Below are 20,218 nucleotides of genomic sequence, written 5' to 3' on the forward strand. Positions count from 1 at the left end.
CCAAGGGGGCGATGGCAGACGGGCTTTGTTGTGCTCAGGTGAGCTCGCGTCTTGTTCCAGGTGAAAGCCCCACCAAACTGATCCGAGGTCAGCCTGTCCTACGTGACAGACACACGAAACCGTTAACTGAAATGCGACAAGACTTCCGGTAAGGACTATCACATTAAAAGCTTTCTATTTTCGTTCTAAATTTTATTTTGATGTGGTTTTATGGTTTTTTTTTAGTTTTGTTATCTGCATGATATGGCTAAATGAAATCTATAAGTGTCTGTAATGCTTGTTTTTTTTAACTTTATTTTTTAACTAAAGAAAAAATATATAAATTTCATGATTTTATACAATGACTTCTCATTTGACATTGCTCTGTGATCTATCAATTAACTTGATTTACTTCAAATAATTTGCCCCATCAAAATTCTATTCCCCCCCCCCACAATAAATTATTATCAATTAATGCAACACTACTTCCTGGTTTTGTTTTGAAAGTTCCGGTAGGGCTCAGTTTTATTTTACTCCACTTTTATCCACTTTCCCAACCTTACAAATACAATATTATCAGTAATAGTTTTCTGAGGACTTCATCCCACTAGTTCATGCATCCTGCCCATCAATGTCGTCCCCCCCGCCATGTCCAGGTCTTCTTAACCATTGCACCCCCCCAACAACCCCACCCTGCACCCCACATCCCCCCCACCCAGCCCGAATTCCTGCCCTCTTATCTCATCAATCTGTTTCGAAGCCTCCACTCATTGAGTTTGGGTATTTGAGGAATGTTGATGCGCAGCCTAACAGACATGCTGCTGCAGCTAAAAATAGATAAACAAAGTCAGATTCTGGATGTTTCTTGGGCTGAATTACTTAATTATGTAAACACACGATTAAGATTGGCACTGAAATAAAAAAAGAGAAGTCGATGCTCTTAGAATAACTTTTATTTCACTTTACAAAGAGTTCAAAATACAAACAACCTGTGATATCTATTCAGTGAGCTAAATGTGATATAGCAACAAAAAAGTGGCACTAAAGTACTTTTATGCAAATTTCAGTAAGCACACATAAAGCATAAGGGCATTAAAATAGTTCAAATGTGCAATAAAATCAGTAATGGCAGTCATTTATTTGACTTTTTTTTTTTATTCCGTTAGTGTGAGAATAGATTATTTTTTTGTAGTGACTCACACAATCTGTTGTCCAAGTTCCCTGGCCAGCCAAGGATGACTTCCATTAATAACGGCATGACCAGATCGGCGGCTGGAATGAGCGTGGGGTGATGTGACGTGACGTGGGGGTCATGCTTACGCTTGGACAAGCACACAGTTCTGGAATGATGGCACAGGCGGGGGTCACATTTGGATGTGATTATTCTAACTCTCCACTTGGCTACTTTACCCATCAAATAGGACGACACATTTTTCTTTTCCATGCGTCGTGGGTAGGACAAGTAAATTAATGGCATATATATCATGTATTTGGCATTCAATGTCAGTCTGGTGGCATTAACGTTCCTGGTGCTGTCTCGACACAAACAGGCTGGTGTGATTTTTCCAAAGCATACACTGCCCTCTAGTGGAGATGCAGTATAGAGTTAGATTACAGGAAGTCATTTTGGACAGTGACAGATTTTTTATCACAATAGACTTCAAGATGTGATTCCATATGTTATTATAACACAAATTTTTATATCTGTGATCAACAAATAAGAGTGTTGGACGTACAGTACCATCTAGCTGGATAAAATCTCAGAATGTGTTCCCAAAAGAGGGATCTGTAATACTGATCGCTGTATAGTACAGCATTTGATAGTTTCATATAACACCACACTTGGTAATAATTACAAGCCTGTTATTTGGTGGAATCATTTGATAACAGACTTTTTTTTACAAAAAGGCAGAATCTATAGCTCACAATTTGTCCCACTACAGCATGAGTAGAAAACAAAAAAAAAACAAATCAAAACAAGTTTGATTGATTCATTGTTGATTCATCGCATCTTGAGGCAACTGAGGCGAATGCAATACTTGGCTGCAACCAGCAGGGGTGCTGTTAATTCAGTCTCAAGTTATTTGCAAGCAAAGAAGTCCACCAGAACATCTGCTGAGGGAAATCAATGGGTGGGGTTTTTAAACCACATTTATGGACCAGCATCATCAGGACCAAAAGTCGGTAATACTTATTATAATCTATGATTTTTATACATTATTTTACAGGACATTATTTTATTATGCTCAGTCATCAGTTTTAACCCCAAAATTCCTCCGTGATGATTAAAAAAAAAATCTCACCCCTCCCTAAAAGGCAAAATGGCTTTGGGAAGAGATTAAAACTCAAATATTTAGATTGGGAAGGGAGATGGAGAAGAGAAGGTTATCCTATATTTCTAGCTGTCGGTCAAAAAATAAAATAAAACCCTCCTGAAGTCTGAGCCCCCGTTGGTCAGGTAACCCAAAACCTGGATCGGGGAGTCCGTGTGGTATATGGGGAGAGGAACAATGTGGCTCTTTGTGCAAGTTGGGCAGAGAAAACAAGCAGTTTCCCCTGGAAAGAGATCATGTTCAGGCTCCATCTGAGAAGACCACACAGGGCTGATCAGCGCCCTGTCTGCTGTGCGGCGTAAGGAATTGGGGGGGGCGGAGGAAGATGAGTGCACAAACACACTTTAGCGGATCGTCTGACAAGATGTGAAAAGATGGTCCGTATCAAACAGTCCTTGGACACAACAGAATACACTAGTGACCCTTTTTGGTCCAAAATGTATGTTGTGTACACCTCCCCCCTCCACCCTAGACCAACTGGGTTTCCTGCTTTGGCACCCTGCTGGTCCACAGGCCGGTCAACACTGGTGGGCTGTGGCGGGAAGGTGTTAGCACTGGCGCCGTCCACACGAGGGCGGGGTACTGAATCTGGCACTGCCGTACTATGTTGAACAGGGGTGCTGTTCATCCACTGGGGAAGAAAAAAACCAGAAGGCGAGTTGAGGATAAGATGTAAGAGATCCTTTAAACATATCACATTTATTTATTCACCCATGTCATATAAACACTTGGAGTCCACTCGACACTACCGATAACTTACACAATCAAACCGAGAACATCTGGCCTCGCTCTCTCGCACGTGGATGTTAAATGCCAACAGGCACGCACTCGTGTGAAGGCAAACGTTCTATACTCCCTCGGTCTCACTGCGTTTTAGTTTCAAAAGCTCAGCGAATACTCAAGTGGTGGCATCGGATTACACAAGCCTATAAAATAGCCCAAATAAACGCAAGGAAATTTAGACAGAAAAAGCAACTGCTCGTCGGGTGCCGTTTCTGTCCAGTGAGAGATATTTTAAAAGATGTTGGAAGGTAAAGACAATGAAGGTAGGACGCTAACGTTGCTCTCGGAGAGTAGAGGTGGCGAGCCAAAGCCATTCACATAGGGCAGCAGCCGGCTCTCGTTACACACAACGCCGGGCCATAAATCCGTCTGCTCGACACAGGCAGCACGCTGTGATTTCATATGTATCGGTTACTAGGGGAACATTTGAAACCACAACAAATGACAACACTCACTTTTAGTGAAAGGGAATCTTACCAACGCTTGTGCCAAAAACATTATTTTAAAAGACAACGCTTTTGTGCAGCGTCTATCAATAGCATGTAATTTTCTTTTTTTTTTTTAAGTTGACTGTTGACCTTTTGAGGGACAACGCAGCGGAAAAGCAAAGCAGTTGAAATTAAAAACCCATGTCTGAAATATCAGCGGGATTAATCTCAGGGCATACAGTGAAACGGTAACATGAGCTCACCATGGCAAGACACCAGCGGGCGCGGACGGACGGGTGGTGTTACAGCCGTTTGGACTACCAACTGAGCGAGTGAAATAAAGAGGCTCCTTTGATAAATCCGAAATTAAGGAGGCTGTTCTGCTATACTTAACATCTGGTTGGCAACGGACAGGAGTTGCGAGTGCAGACAAGGGGGGGGGGTAAGGATGATAGGAGAGCGCTTGAGTCAGCCAAGCTAGGGTGTCACCGGGACGTGCATAATTGAATCACTCTGGTTTTGTCCATATGTTTTTGAAAAAAGCCCCAGAGCAGTATTCCAGCTGGGTCTTCCGCTAAGTCTTTCTAACAATCGTCTACATTGACTTTGAAACATATTTGGAGTTTGACTCCACGCTTGCTTGATCAGTCATCTATTCTTGCCCTAGGATAAAAGTATATGTTAGACAGCCAAAGAGATCCTGGCAGGCAACCAAAGCATTGTGACTGTCAGGTTGTCGAAAGTGATCGCCTTTCAAAGTGACTCTCACTACCCGTGCCCTTCACCTCCTTCCCCTGTTGTAACCTTAGAGGCCTGAAGAGTGCCAGGTAACCAGGATTCTCTCCGTTTGGCGCCATGCTGTTTAGTGACCATGTGAAACCTGTGATTCAGTTTCTCCTATGGGAGACTGTGCACAGACTTTCCGGTCCTTGGTCAAATGATAGTTGGTGGTTTTTAATTCATAAAATGGAATGTCACTCAGGAAAGGGTAGTATGCAATGGGATTTCTAAAACCAATACAGAGTAGTTATCCCAATTTTCATGTCATTCCCTCTGTATTTTTATTTTCCATGTCTTGGTACTCTCTCCTGCCTTGACTGTGATTTCTTACCTCTTATTTGTTTTGATCACGGATTCGTAGGCATCTCCTCTTCAGAGCTGGTTCCATGTCTCCAGCACTGGGCATAGTAGCAGGGCTCCTTAAGCTACCCTTGTCCCTGAGTTTGGGCAAGAGTAGTGGGGTGGTGGTCCCACCTGTCTTTGGTGCAGTAGGTAGGGCATAGGCGTGGTCCTCATCTGGCAAGTGTGGGTCTTCTCCTGCATCCCTAACTACTGCTAAAGGTTCTTCTGTTTGATTGACTGGGCCCTCAACCCGTACGGAGCAGACAACCGAGCACTTGTTTTCTTTTATAGATTCCAATTCGGTTAATGCGTGATCTGTAGTTGTAGGTGCTCTCTGGGGTAAAGGTGAGCTTGGACTGGCTATGGATAGCACTGAGGAAATCCCATTAGGACCATGGTTCTGAGATTTTAGGACGGACCCCATGGTATCATATGGGTGGTTGTTGACTTTCGGGCTTGGTGGAGAGTGTGAAGGTGAGGTGGGAGTGTCCTCATGTTGGTATACAGTGTCATGCGAAGGGGACTGGAGTTGTAGGGGTGGGCCTGATTTGGTACCCTGCACAGATCCTGACTCCTCTAGCCCTAAGAAGTCCACTACTCCCTTGACATTGGGTTCCAGCTTGACCTGGGTTCTCTGTAGAACCCTTTGTATAACTTGTCGTTCTGAGTGCTGTTGTTGTTGTTTATAGTCCGTCAGTCCTTCTGAGCTGCGTGTTGAGGAGGGCGAGGTGTTGTACTGTGCTCTAGGGGACAATGTCCCACTGTGGCACGTTGATGATGGGGATGAGAATGGCCTCTCTGATTTAACCCAAGCTATGTCCTTGGAATTGGTGTCACCGGGTGATGGGAGACCATGAGGCAAGTTTCCACTCAATCTGTGATTGAGCAATTGGCTGTTCCCTTCAGGGATCCCGGGAGATGGAAACCTTGCAGGTATCGATCTACATCGGTCTGCTCCCTCTGGCACAGGCTGTATAACACCAGTGTGATTTGGGGTTTCTAGATTTGTTTTGGGAGGGACTGGAATTGGTATTGGAATGGGTATTGGGACAGGTAGAGGAACGATAATGGGGTATGGAACTAGGACTGTGGGTTGGGGTAGGAGAGGACTAAAGGAAGGAATGCCAAAGTTCATAAAGGGAGGCATTGGGACAGGACCTCTGGGTAACATAAGTGGAGGAGAGTGCAAGGCAGGGTAGTAGGGCCGAGGGAGAGGATGCATCAATCCTGGGGGGTTAATGGAGGAGGAAGTGGGAGGCTGCAGGTGTGGAGAATGAGCAGGTCTGTGGATAGGACTGGAAGAAGGCCCAGGGGGTCTTGGATGGTGGGCATTGGCAAGAGGACTTCTGAGGCCCTGGGGATGAAGAGGAGGTCTGATAAAGGGCATTTGCATTTGAGGAATCCGTGAATGATCTATTGAGTGGCGTGGAAGAGGAGGAGGATGAATATGTGTAGGGTGAGCTGACACCTCGACAGCAGGAGGATGAGGTGGAGGAGGGTGGATGGGCCTTTCCAGAGTTCTCTGCCCAGTGACAGGAAGCTTAGAAGATGATGATGACTCAGGTGATGTAGAAGAGGATTCTGATGATCCCACAATTGGTGTAGGGCCCTTGGGAGATATGTTTCTTTGATGTGATTCCCCTGTGCTACTACTATTGTTCCAAGACTCTGGCGTGAGAAGCTTTTGCCCGATGATTTTGTGGTCTGATCTCCCCTCTTGGCCAGCTCTAGCAGGACTAGAGCATGTAAGAGCCGCTCGAGCTTCTCTGTAGAACACATCCATCTTATACTGATTCAGGCATTTGGTGCTGCAGAACTGGAGTCGCTCTTCGCCAGATCCAAAGTCCAAGTATTCTTTGGTGTGGCGGACATGCTTACACCAATCGCACACCTGCAACACAGGAGATAGAGACTGTGGAGGGTCACAAAGGTGATCCATCATCCGATTACTTGTGTCAAACTCTTTATTAAGTATCCTCTTACTCTGACATTGCTGTTTATCTTCATCACCACCCTGGATGAGTCCTCTGTTTGGGGGTGCTGGGGGGATCTCTCCCCATGGAGATCTTCATCTCTGGCCTAATTGGTAGAAACCATTGATTTTTAGCCAGAAATTTTGAAAAAGTCTGGCAACAAGTGTAAAAAAAAAGCTTGTCATGAATGGCATCAAGCCCTTAAGGTCACTATGTGGTGAAATTGATCCGTGTATACATCCAAGTAGTGCCGCTGATGTGTTGTCATATTAAAGTTGTCAATATGAATATGGGAATTTGTCTCGATTCGCGTAAGATGATCTTTTTGCGGATCCGAGTGTTTTCCCGGCCCACCGAGTCGTGTTAAGTTACGACACATGAGGCAGCTGAAGGTGAGGTATGCGCTGAAAGTGGACACCTCGCCCCAGGGCCTCCTGGCCTTCTTCTCAGACAAGCAGCAACAAGTCAACCTTCCCGCCTCTGAAAGCGTAGAGGGTGTGTTGCGTTCAGTCTGCTCAGACTGTCGTTTTGCGAAATAACCCATCGCGGTATAGACAACAACGATGGCGAAAGGAGATATCGTACCACCCCGCTAGATGGTATATCCGTGTCTTAATTGAAGGTGACAAATCATGCCGTGTGCATCCGAGCGGTCCCTCACAGTGGTTGTTGTGGTCTTACCCCAACACCAAATCCACTCTAATGGCTGATCCCCCCCTCCCCCCTTCCATTAACGAGAAACCGATACGAAGTGTCCTGGATGAACTTTGACCTCATCACCATATTTTTCACAACAATTAATCCTAGACACTTTGTCACTGGCACAGATAAAAGAATATAGTTGGGATGATTAAATCATGGATTTTGGAGAGAACCCTGGTTTAGGGTCAAGAGTTGGGTCAGGGGTCAACGTGTTCTGCCTCTGCTCACCTTGTTGCGTTTGAAGTAAGCCCGTCTGCAGGCGGCAAAACACTTCTCACTGCAGAAGCTCTTGAGCTCGGAACCCATGCAGAGAGAGTAGCGCTTAACGCCTTCCTTCTGGCACCAAACGCAGACTATCTGAACATTTTGAACATCGTCCACTGCGGAGTCAAGGGCAAAAAAAATATTGGGGTTGTTTGTAAAACTCAAACGTACCAGAAATCAATGAAGTGAATCTGCAAAAGTTCCGCTTCATACCTGCTGATGGCTTTATGAGCGGCACAATAACGGGTGCACTCTTCTGCTCCTTTGGCGTACTCGAGGAGGTACTCGACGAGGAAGAGGAACTCGAGGGAACGCTGAACGACTCCCTCTCGATGCTCTTCATAGCGAGGACCGAGTGACTGACTTTGCTGTCGGCGGTTTTAGGTTTTGGCAAGGAGTTTTCTGCAGACATATCAAAAAATATCTTTAGTGATTGTATCAACTTACCAGAGTGGTGATACTGATAAATATGGATCTTGAATGAAAGATGAGGAGACGCTCTCATGACTCAATGTCAGTACAACCTGCAGAACCTGTTGTCAAAGTCTTCTCAGTGAGGTAACGGCCCTCACCTTTCAACACGGATACATGCTGGCGCCTCTCCCTGTAGTTCCTGATCTCGTTGGCCTCGGCGTCTCGAAGATCTACTTTGTCGTAGCCGTACCATCCCAGGAGCTCGTTCATGGTGCTTTCTGCAAAAGTCTACACGGGACAAAACATAAGTGGCAGATTAAAATGGTTTTTATATGTATAAAGTCTGAGCCACAAATAGGATACTGTTTATGGTGCGGTTTTGGTGGAACTTTTTATCCTATGCTAAACATAATCAGACCGTATTACCCGGAATGAATGAGAGGGATTCTTTCTCAGCTCCAGCCTGGTTACAGAACTGAATCCGAGCATAGTGGAGTTCAGTATGACGTTTTTTTCCATGATGTATTCATGTTGTTTACCCTCACTAAATCGGAGACGGAAAGGTTTAAAACCCGACACCAGTGTGAGATCTGTGAATCATCCTTTGTTTATCTCATCTAATTAGAAAAAAAGAGGGAGAAAAGAAAACTGTTCCCTGCAGATGTGTGGTCCCCCCCCCCCTCTTTTTTTATTACGACCAGATGAAAAAAAAAATCAAAATACAAAGGTCTCTCTCTTTATCCACCCACCTCACTCTGCGGTTTTGGAGGAACCGGATTGGAGGGGAAATCTGATCCAGAATGGGCAGAAATCAGAGCGGGACACCCAACACCACAGCGATGTCCCACGCTTCTCGGAAATGCCCCGCTTCTCTTCCTTCTCCCAGCTTTCCCTCCCTCTGCTGCCCTTTCACATCCATCCCCCCATGTTCGGCGTCCTTGCCTCCACCCCGACACCTTCCAGCCCTGACACCCGACCCGGCCCGGCCTCTCAGGTTTCACCCTTTTCCAGCACAGCCAGTCTGCTGTGGCGGCGATGAAGCGGCGTAGTACCGACTACGCATTCTTTCCCTTCCCTTCGCTTTCCTCACTCCGACCTCTGCTCTGCACCGGGGCCCTCAAAGAATCGGATCGCTCCCTTGACTTGCTCACTTTCTGCTGCGTATGTGTGTGAGTGAGAGCAGCGGTATCATATCCAGCTAAATGTGCCTAACGATGATTAAAGTCAAGTATCCGGTGTCTGGTGCTTGCGCTCAGGGCCCGGCGTAGAGGGAGTAAGTCCGAATGTAGTGTTGAAACAGATGTATTACAGAGACAACACTGGGCCGGACCTCAGCGGAGTGAGAAATCAGTTCTCCTTCCATCATACCTCTGCTAGCTCAAGATCTCAACATGTATTGGCAGATTCTTAGAGTCCACTGATTGGATTGGTTTCAGACGTTCAGATATAAGCGTATAGTTGGAGTCCGTTTCAGTACCTTAAGGTACCTTAATGCCCCTTTGCACTCTGGTGCCCTGGGGTGGTACCATCATAGGTAAAGATTTGATCACATTGACATTTGACTTTTCACCTTTACAGTCGTACCGCATGTTACCTGTACAAACAGTGACCCCGGTGATTCGCCCTCAAGTGGTTCATGAATGTCGATTGCACTCGAGGGACAGAAATCGACCCTTACAAGAAAACCTATTTCGGACACCTTAAGGGAGGGGTGTCAAACTCTTTTAGCGATATCTATTTTTGATATTGAACTCAGACTAAAAAACGTTTGGATATTTTCTATCCACTTGTCAAGGGTATAATTCCAGTCTCAGACCACTACACCCCTGAAACTGAAATGATGCTCTGTAGTGTCACTGTGTCAACAACCCTGACGTCCATTTAACAGTTTTGTCTGTCCACCGTTCCCACACTGTTGTTTGTGTTTCTTCTTGGCAGTCCAGACAAACATCTGCTTTGTGAGAGTGACAGGCCGTATCCTAAACCACAGCCAGAGTTGCGTCCAAAGCCAACAAACCGGGGCCGACCCTGAGAGCCAACCGGGGGCAGGCTTTACATCAAGCGAGGATAGCGTTTCACATGTTTTGATTAAAATTAGGGGAACTCGTAACACTACACCTCCCTTGGATATCAAAACTCCGCAGTCCAAACCACTTAGAGTAAAAAAAGAGCACGTTTCCTCCCCACGCTGCCAGAGTCGTCTCCTCCTTCGTGAAAAAAAAAAACTTTGATTTCCCAGGGAAGGAGCCTTGGATATCCCTTACCAACACTCTCAAATAACCAATGTCCGAACCCAAACAAAGCGCACAATCGGTGGATAGGTTTCCATGCAGTAATAATGGTGGGAGGGAAATTGCACCTTTGACTGTGATTTGACTTGAGAAGAACAACCTTTGAGGAGGAACATCTCTATCGTGTTTTGCCACCCAGCGTGGGGATAATGCAAATGATTCGGGAATATAAATGTGAACACCCGCCCCCATCTTTCAACTCCAGCGGGGGCTGGGAAGAAGTGACGCACATCTGGATCTCCAGTGGACACAACTGTGTGCAGTCGGGGCCACAGCTGGCCTGACGCTGCGTCACTACTTTATTTTTTATTTTTTTTAACTCTGCTAACATCTAATTCAAAGTCTGTGTAGATTAGATAATATTCAAACACTTGATGAAAAGAGCTGTCATATTAAATGAATTAGAAGTCCTCTGATTTATAAGTAGTTGAATCTAAAATAGGAAAAAAAAAATTCCTCATCCAAGTGACCCAACATCTTCTCACCTTCATCTCCTGATTAATTTCCCTCTTGACGGGATGCGCGGGTTTCCTGCTGCGTTTACTTTCTGGCGGTCTCCCTTTCTCCATCTCTGGCATAGTCCCGGTCTGTGTTGGATCCCGTCCGGATCAAAATCAGATGTGTCAAGCAGTCCGAGAAATTCGGTGCATCAGTGGAGAGGGCCAGATTGAAAGCTGTCACACGAGGTGACAGCGGCTGTCATTCCCCAACGTGGGAGCTCCTTATCTTGGGCTCCGCGTAGAAAGAGTCCGTGGGACATGCGTACGCGCTCCGTGCTGGAGGCTCCACTGGCGGACCAGCGGCGCTCACGCAGCTTTACCGTCGTCAAGCTTGCGTTGATGGAGGGAGGAGCGTTTCCTGTTAGCTCTGAAAATAAATCGTCATTAGAAAATGATGTGCAATTATTAACATTTAGTTGTCAACTAGTGCTGTTTTGTCACACTGATAATAAAACGGATTTATGTTTTAAAAATTAGTTAATTTTTTTTATATTTTATTTATATTTTTTAAAAGTTAGTTAATTTTTTTTTCTATTTTTTATTTTTTGAGGCCGATGAGTGGCTCACAGTTCTGAGGTTCAGTGTTGGCAGCTATAATAAATAATACCCGTGAATCTTCTGATATGAAAATGAGACCAATTAGGTTTTATTTTGAAAGTCAAATGACCTGCTCCTGGTCTAACTGCGTTCTTTTGACGCAGCGGCGTACCCCCCCTCCTTTCAGGATGGAAGAGGGAGGCCTTCTGATTTGATGCAACCCAACACCCGGCACCCGCCCCCCTTTGCCTCCCAAAACTCACCAGATACATTTCATAAGGAATGCAAAGACTGTGCTTTATCTGAGGACACAGTACAAACACTGTCTCTTGTCCTAAATTAAGGAAGGAGATGAGAAGGCCGTTGCGGGTTAAACGATACCAGGGGGGCGGGAGGGGGGGCGTGGGGTGGCCTTTTTTCCACTTGGCATCCTTTTGATCAGACCATGTCTGGTGTAAAACACATGAAACGTCCACAAGGTCAAGTAAAAGGTGAAAGTCAGGTGAAGTCTCGGTCCGGTTTTTGAAGAGAAACATTTGTGGTTATTCTGGATGTTAAAGGCCACGCTGGGAACTGGCGCCTATCGTGTTTCCCCAGTCGGCGAGGAAAAGATGGGAACGATCGAGTTGCATTCGGTAACATAAACATGAGCGTGAAGCGTGTTGTGTTGCTTGAGCGGAATTATTTTTACCTGGTTATTTTTGCATGTGTGCTCAGGAATAGGGATTATACAGGAGGGGGTCCATTTCTGTTCCTTTGGTTACACTAATGTACTCCATCGGGCGAGTTACTGGACACCGTCTGTGATTCTTGTTGAATTAACGTCTCGTGCAAGAAGTTCAGGATCTCACCCCATCAGTCACATTTTTTTTTTAAATGAGCTATCGGCAATACTGTAGAAGCAGAATCCGGGTTCACGGCACCAATTGGAGGTCTCACTAAGAAGAAAGTTTGTATTTATATTCCAAATGTTCTTAAAGTGTCTTTTTAAAAATGGACTTTCAAGTAAGGGGAGACAGACAGGAAGACAAGAGCTTTCTCCGCTGTCTTGCCCAGTCTGCTCTGCTTGGAGGAGGAATCTGGGCAGCACGCTCGTGTAAACAGAAATCCGACCCGGTGCGCCGGTTTTGGGTTTCAGCCTCCTCGTAGACCCGCTGATGACACTCAATCCGGCCCTGCTTTGGGAACAGGGGCTTATCTGATGCCTCACAAAAGGGCCCCTCTTTCTTCACATCTCCATAACAGCGCACATCTGGTGCCTCTGCAGGGAATGATGGTCTTTTCTAAGAGAGGGGAGGGGGGGGGGGGGGGGGGGGTTAAGCAGTGAAGCACTGTTTCCTCAGCCATCCAATTACACAAATGACAGGGGACGCGGCGCTGTCCAAAGGGGGCTAAAGTTTCAGTCCCCTAACATCTGGATTGCGTTAGAAAATGTCCACGGATACATGATAGCAGTGAGTTTACGTTCTCAATTTGGAGGATCTGGAACATCTTGTGGAGCCTGTCCTCAACATGAACAGCAACACATTGTAGGAAAGAGCGTTTAGGGTTATATAGAGTGGCCAATAGAGGGCAATGTTGAGCAACAAAGCAAAGTTGCTCAATAAAGCAGATGTTGGCAAATCCAGCCCTGACATTTGGCTATTAGGAGTGAGCAAGAGTCACGAGTTGTGTCTTGCTAACTTTATTTGTGACTTGTCTACCAATTTTTTTTTTTTTTTTCAAAAAAAGACCCAAGCAAAAATTCTGCACGTTGGAGGAAAAAGTCCAAGAACTAAAACTAGAGCTCAAATGAAATATAATTTCATGCAAGGGATTGAACAGCAGGGGGCGACTGCATCACCTGCTGAGACCGCATGTCCTGTTTCCTAGTTACAACAATATTTACATATCTACAGTACATGCGTAGCATTTCAAGGCAACAATTGCTGCAAAATTGGCTAATTGGGACCAAAGAAGCCTTTTCTCATTTGGCAATTGCAATATAAATTGTTTACTACAGCAAAAAACATGTGCAGAATTTGAAAATCAAACCAAAATAAACATGAATCATACCCCCAAAAGAAGTTGTATATTCAGCTGACGCTCCAATTGTCTCCAATTAAACTCTTGCGTCATTCTAGTCTTCAACACTCTCCTTCTACCGGTGACGTCATGGAGGCTGCGCCCCGGTATAAAATGGGTGGGTTGGGAAGCAGCTGACACCATTGAAAGCACCAGCATCGACCACAGGAGGTGGATTTGACCGGATCCTGCAACGGCACTCTTCTTTACAGCAAAGTCAATCATGTGCAAAATGACCATCGTCCACCTGGGAGTGTTTGTCTATGCCATTTGTTTAGCAACACAGGTAAGCCTGCATATTTATTATTTGTTGTTGTTTGTATATATTAAAATTATTGCTGTTTCTTTAATTGTACATGTAGAAAAGCCTTTAAGATAAAATATAAAATCAATCGGAACTTGATAGGACAAGATTATGTTGATTTTTCTAATCCTGATTTAATGCAAATTAGATGCATCAAGATCTGGCTTTAATATGATTTTTTTTTTTTAATTCGTTCTCCTTACACTTAAAACTTGATGATTGGGATGCTGTGTGACCCCCGCCCTTTGCAAATGTGGCGACAGGGTCTAAAGTTACTTTGAGTGTCAAAAGAAACCTGACACATTCGCGTGGGTAATCTAATCAGCTAAAACGTTTTTGCATACTTTTTTGAATACCGTTTATTTTGAAATGTATTTGAATTTAACTTGAAACTCTCAACATTTTTTTTTTTAACGACTCTAATATACATATATATATAATATAACTTTATCCCACAGGTGTTCTCCCAGAACAGCACAGGCACCAGTACATGGATGAATTCCTCCAACAACAGCGCACCCACCATGGCCACAGACATGTACAGCGGCTCGACCAACTCCACTCCCTCCCCCACCGGAGCGGGCATCTCGCTGCACACCTCCGCTTCCTCCTCCGCCCTGCTCCCCATTCTAGTCGCGTTGACTTCTTTCTTGCAGAGCCTCTCTTGAAAGCTCCCTGATTCCAAATAACCAACCCCCCCCCCCCCACTATCCCAACACTGCATCAGACATGGACGAATGAAGTAATGTTCCTAACCAAAATATGTAATCAAGAAAGGGGGGGGGGGGGGGAGTTGTGGCGGGGGGACCCCTAATGCTCCCTTTTTTGCAGGGCATGAAAAAATGCACCTTTGACCTTTCCGTTGGAGATGCTCTGGGCTACACTTAAAATGTCCCCAATCAAAATTGTGAACCACTTTTTTTTTTTTTTTTGTTCTGTGGCTTCAACTCTACCCAGGCTATCAATATTCCGGTAGCTTTTGGCTCTAAAGTTTTTAATAACTGAATGAGCCAAATGAGTTGTTTCCCCCTTTTAATTTGGCGCCGCCATCTTTATAGTCAAAATGTCAGTCGTATGTAGCAATTCGTCCGTTGTGGGACTTATTTTTCCAAAATATCCATTTCCTCTTTTACCAACTGACCCAGGAAATGACTGACCGACCACATGGGCAGTGTTAATATTAGATTTCCCCTTTACAGCTTCTATTTTGTACAAAATGTCTTGTGTATTAGTTTGACTTATGAATTATGTACAATAAATTGCTGAAAAAGAACAATATTTCTTTGAGTTTTTTTTTTTGCACGTAATGATGAGCTGCTTTAATAGGCTGTCTAGCTGCCTTGGATGTCATTAAAGGGGGCTGCCAGACAGTCTAGACTGGCAGCTGGTGGACCACAAGGCCAGAGATGGACTCTGCATTCCCTGATAGCGCCACTGATCTCTTTTGGATCACATCCAGAATGCATGCTATACTCGTGATGGCGTTCTGGGAATACAAGTCCAAACAAAATGGCGCGGGCATTGTTCAAAATAAACGATCCCTATAGGCGATTGCTTTTGTTCTCTTGATAGAGGCTAACCGAGTCAGCGGATGTTAAACCGTGTCAGACGTGTAGCGGACGAGTAGGGTGCTGCTCGGAATTGCCTCGGTACCAGTAAAGCCGGCCTCGTGACTCATTATCCCGACCTATTGTCTGTCAATCCTCTGTGCACTATTCACTTCTGCAAACGACTCCCCCAGTCTATGAAACATCCCTTTTTTTTTTTTGGACTCATCCATATTCAACTGTTAGTTAACATTATTGAATTTTGTTCAAATGTGGACTTTAAGACCTTTTAATTTAAGACCAACCTTTGACTTGGCCATTTCTTTCTTGTGGCAAGTCGTCCAGGTCCTGAACTACCAAAGCAGCCCCAGACTGTCACATTTTTTTAGTTTATAGTTTCACGCCAAATATAACAAGCTGCATAATTTCAAAAAGTTCTCCAAATGTTGATCTAAAACTCTTAAGAATCATCAAAACAGTAAACACAACAATTTTCCATGATGACTAATACTCGACATGACTTCATATCTCATGTCCTCATTGACCAGCGTGACTAACATACATGTGATGTGCAACATCCAAAAACCTTTAATCATTGAGTGTCTCCATGAATTATTCAGATGGTTGCCGTGGTAGCAAAGACAATGTAAACCGAAGTCCCCTTATACCTGCAAAGCTGGGAAATGGGAGCCAAGAGACGATTTAAAAACGTAACCGTATATAAAAGCATCCAACACCTAAGATCGTATACAAACCTTAAATTTTTTTAATTTCTCAACTGCAGTCGACAATTTTATGTTAAAATAAAAAACTCAAGTATTTCTAATTTATAATAACGTGTAATTCTTCATAGTCCAAAGTTCACCAAATATTAAATTTGGATTATTTTGGCTGTAGACTTTAAGGTACAAGTTTGAAGTTTGTGAATAATTCAAGACTCAGTGTCACATGTCTGAGCTGACTCATAATTACCAAATGTAAAGATAAGTGTCTGATTTCCTAAGACTAGTTCACGCTGTGTAACAAAACAATTCCACTCATGTAAAAATGAGTTGTACTAATTTGGTAAACAAATGTTTATGTTGATCCGGAAGTTTTTTTTTCATTCACTTCCAGCAATACGTTGACCAATTACAGGCCTAGTTTGGTATTGGCTAAATTTTAGCAAAAAAGTAAGTGAACTTATTTAAATATCCATCCCAGCGAACCCAAATTTTTTCAAAGACCTTCATGACGTTTGCGCATGGACTGCGGCCATTTGCACACATTTAAATTCTTGCAAAGCAAATAACTCGCACATTTGCAAGGCCGCCATGCTAGCAAACTTTCAAACACTTACTAGCCTTTAAACAGAAAGAAATCAAAATTATAGTATGTACAATATGTGTCACAAAAAGTCGCTGCAACTTCACATGTACAAACTGACTTCCTTCTGCTTCCAACCAACCCCGACCACTTCTTCATTTACGTCATAGGTCAATGATGTTCCTTCCTCCTTTTTTTTTTTTGTGGTGTAGTATGTTCTGCATTTTCTGGACACTCCCACTGCCTACTTGTTATTTCCTCAATGGCCGTTTTGACAGCTGTCGGTGGACGCATCAGGTTTTGAAATAAAATAATAAGCCAACTTTATCCAGCGTAAGCGGATTTCAGGAACAGTTGGTCCGTTACTGTATGTCAAACTCAAGGCGTGGACAGTTGAACGGTCTTTCCTGCCAGATGGCTGCTTGCACTTCCTTTTTGTCCCCGCCGGGTTGCTGTATCAACCGACAGCTTAAGTGGATCAGCTCCAATCTAAGTTGTTTAGTTGGTTTCACCGATCGCAAGTGGCTAAATAATCAGACGCCAATTATTGCTGCTCATTCGCCGGCTTGGCTTGAAGGGAGTCCAATTTGCCGGTTGCCATGGAAACCAAACAACGGAAAGACTCCTCATGTAAAGCTGCTGCAAAATACGCCTTGAGTCAGACTAGAAATGTCTGTTTTGTTTTCCTTTTGAGAACAATAAAGCTGATTTGAAACCTCCTTTTGTCAATAGTGAACACAAACATCACAAGAAGCTTTTAATCAATATATTTAATGAATATTGACTCTGCCACCAGTGACGCTGTCCCTTTTGTGCTCTTCTCGTGGCCTGTTTAACACGCGACAGGGCTAACCTGATTTCATAAGCAAATCAGGTTGGATCCCCGATTTAGAGCACCGATGGCCTTCTTGCCGTCCATGGCAACCAAACTAAAGGTACCGCGGGGAGTGACTGCATAACTAGGACACCCCCTCTTGGCCCTCACTTTTGCCGAATCCTCCCATCCTTGTATAACCTTTAGGTAGGACACCTGATGCTGTTTGCAGCATGGCAATAACGTCCACACGCATGAGGGTGCGTTGAAAGAAGGCCACATGAGAAGACAGGAACCTACAGCAGACATGAATAATCCTCAACACAATGCCTGTTGAATATCGCGTGAGAGTGAGAGTCGACCGGACCATCTGCTCAATGTCTTTTTTTTGGGGGGTCTACTCAGCTGTCTGAACAGGTTTTTATATTCTGTATGAAATAAACCCAAGAAGGGTCATTTCATCAGAACATTGTGTTCAAAGTTGCGCTAAAAGATCGTATTTCATTTGCAACCTGACTCACTGCCCACCTGCCCCCCCCCCTTCTGCTCCTTCCTCCACTCCAGCAGCAGGCACTGACATTTGTATAATGAATGTGGCTCATTTTCACGTCTGCACAACTGATGTGAAACGAGGGAGAAATGCTTTGATTAGTCCGACTTCGACCAACTGCAAGGATTGAGAGCAGTCAAATTGCAGTTTGTATGAATTTATTTTTCCCGTGTATTCATAAAGGAAAAATATAAAGTGATTTAATGACTGCTTATCTTATATACAAATTTAAGTGAGCATTTCATTCTAACCAGTCCATTTAAGGCCTCAACCTGGCAAAGAGGTTGTTTAGCATGGCACAATCAGGAAAGCAGGATTCTATTTATGTGAACATCAGTCAGGGGTAATAATTCATCAGGCCGGCCCACTGTAATGAGCCTGTGCAGACAAAGCACCCAGTTTCCAGTGCGTCCTCTTTCTCCTGGGAGCTGTGATCATAATGACAGCACTGTGAGTTGCCTGGTTTCGTGCTGAATCAACTCATTAGGATAAACAGATAATAATTGGTCAATCAGCACCTACTCCTTTATTTCTCACAGTTTTTTAAATTTGGGTGGTTCATATAATAATAATAATAATAATAATAATAATAATAATAATAATAATAATAATAATAATAATAATAATAATAATAATAATAATACCAATAATAATACCAATAATAATACCAATAATAATAATAATAATAATAATAATAATAATAATAATATAATTTGTAGTAGTAGTTGCCGAGAGGTGGTGACGTCAGATGTAAACAGATTTAAACATGTGACTTCATTGGTCAGAATATTATCAGAAAATCTAATAAATGCTTGTAATGTAATCAACAAACTAATAAGAGAAATTAACATTATTTTAACAGGCTCTCGCTAAAATCTTTAAATTGTTGTGATTTTAATTTTAATAATAATAATGGAAGGAAACCTACTATACAGTGGTGGTGACGTCAAGCCAAGCTCATGGCCCCATTGGTCTGAGTATTGCCATGAAGAAATGTGATTCGCTGCTGCTGAAAGGTGAAAGGTTAACATCTTATGTAGCCACTAAGCTAGCAGGAAGATTGTTTACAGCGTTTTGTTTGTCTTTTCTACTACCGTAACAGCATCGTTTATTACTCGTGCGTGCAAGTGAGTTATACTCGGTCATTTTGGCGACATAAAACAATTGTATTGAAATCCTTCCTCGCTGTGAAGGGAGGAACTTGAGCTATTAGCGTGCATACCGGCTGGCGTCTTCCATCTAGTAATGTGTCAAATATGACCTTGTTGGTACTGTCAGCTAAAGGACGATCTTAAGCTTATTTCCTTAGTAATGGCATACACCAGGCTGTTTCACTTATTCATCAGAGCTAAAAGTTCCACCCAAACGCGAGTCGCCGGGGGTGGACGCTGCTTCCGAAAACATGTCAGCACTTCAGCCTGGCGATCGCAGAGCCGCATGTCTGCTTGGGTCATCGACCAGTTCGGCACTAATGAAGTGCTCAGGTACTCTGACGACATCCCAGTGCCTACGATCACCTCGTCCAGCCAGGTGATGATCCAAGTCCACGCTGCCAGTCTCAACCCTTTGGATGTGGCCATGAGAGGTGAGAGGTCAACTCACTAAAACCAGGCTAAATTCTGCTAAATTAACCATCACTTTCTTAATCTCAGGAGGGTATGGTGCTAAAATACTGAAGCTACGAAAGGACCCTTTTTCTATAATGGACAATGATAGTGGTTTTCCTCTGATCCTGGGTCGAGATGTGTCTGGTGTTGTAGTGGACTGTGGATCTGAGGTTGCTCACTTTGTTCCAGGAGATGAGGTACACAGGTGCATGACATTATTAAGCATCCTTGATTCGGATTTATTGTGGTCATCTATCACAATGTTCCAGGTTTGGGCTACTGTTCCCCCGTGGCAACAAGGCAGCCTGGCGGAGTTTGTCAATCTAACAGAGTTTGAGGTGGTACATATATCTTTCCAAGTATATTGAGAAAGCTGTTTATAATGTATTGATGTTTGGTGATCTCCAAAAGGTGTCCCACAAGCCCGAATCTTTGAGTCACATGGAGGCGGCGTCCATCCCCTACGTAGCCAGCACTGTGCTGTCTGCACTTGGTATTGCGGGTGGTCTTTGCAAAGATAACTCCTCCAATAAAAGGTAAGCTCTGCTTTTAATGTTTATTTTTTTTTAAATATAATGAGCTGAAAGTGTGCACATTTAACAGCCTTCACTAATTGATGCTCTTTGCTCTCAGAGTTTTGATTACCGGGGGATCAGGAGGTGTCGGGACTTTTGCAATTCAGGTAAAGCATCACAAGAAGT

The 20,218-nt window shown here is 43.9% G+C and overlaps 2 protein-coding genes across 5 annotated transcripts in view; one reads left to right on the top strand and one right to left on the bottom strand.

Annotated features, from left to right (window-relative positions):
- The window catches only part of LOC125990302 (reticulon-4-interacting protein 1 homolog, mitochondrial), a 22,815-nt gene continuing 2,597 nt past the window's right edge, over positions 1–20,218 (top strand). Inside the window, exons 1-6 of one of the 3 annotated variants that reach the window (XM_049757301.1) lie at positions 9–148; positions 19,257–19,495; positions 19,563–19,714; positions 19,787–19,855; positions 19,929–20,053; positions 20,151–20,199. In XM_049757301.1, the coding sequence (XP_049613258.1) occupies positions 12–148; positions 19,257–19,495; positions 19,563–19,714; positions 19,787–19,855; positions 19,929–20,053; positions 20,151–20,199 (771 nt within the window). In that variant the 5' untranslated portion in view covers positions 9–11. Of the gene's footprint in view, positions 149–13,449; positions 13,677–14,152; positions 14,971–18,918; positions 19,038–19,256; positions 19,496–19,562; positions 19,715–19,786; positions 19,856–19,928; positions 20,054–20,150; positions 20,200–20,218 lie in introns of those variants that run through there. The other 2 variants (XM_049757302.1, XR_007488868.2) reach the window with 2 other exon arrangements.
- Positions 1,658–11,097, bottom strand: LOC125990299 (sine oculis-binding protein homolog). 2 transcript variants are annotated; one of them, XM_049757295.2, is made up of 7 exons: positions 10,775–11,097; positions 8,157–8,286; positions 7,798–7,986; positions 7,549–7,700; positions 6,629–6,724; positions 4,635–6,536; positions 1,658–2,943 (listed from the first exon to the last, which is right to left on the bottom strand). In XM_049757295.2, the coding sequence occupies exons 1-6, from the start codon at positions 10,865–10,867 to the stop codon at positions 4,638–4,640; spliced, it is 2,559 nt and encodes an 852-aa protein (XP_049613252.1). In that variant the 5' UTR covers positions 10,868–11,097; the 3' UTR covers positions 1,658–2,943; positions 4,635–4,637. The 2 variants fall into 2 exon arrangements, with proteins under 2 accessions (XP_049613252.1, XP_049613251.1); XM_049757294.2 differs by having other exon boundaries at positions 4,635–6,557.

The sequence above is a fragment of the Syngnathus scovelli genome, chromosome 20 (assembly GCF_024217435.2).
Source record: "Syngnathus scovelli strain Florida chromosome 20, RoL_Ssco_1.2, whole genome shotgun sequence".
NCBI lineage: Eukaryota > Metazoa > Chordata > Actinopteri > Syngnathiformes > Syngnathidae > Syngnathus > Syngnathus scovelli.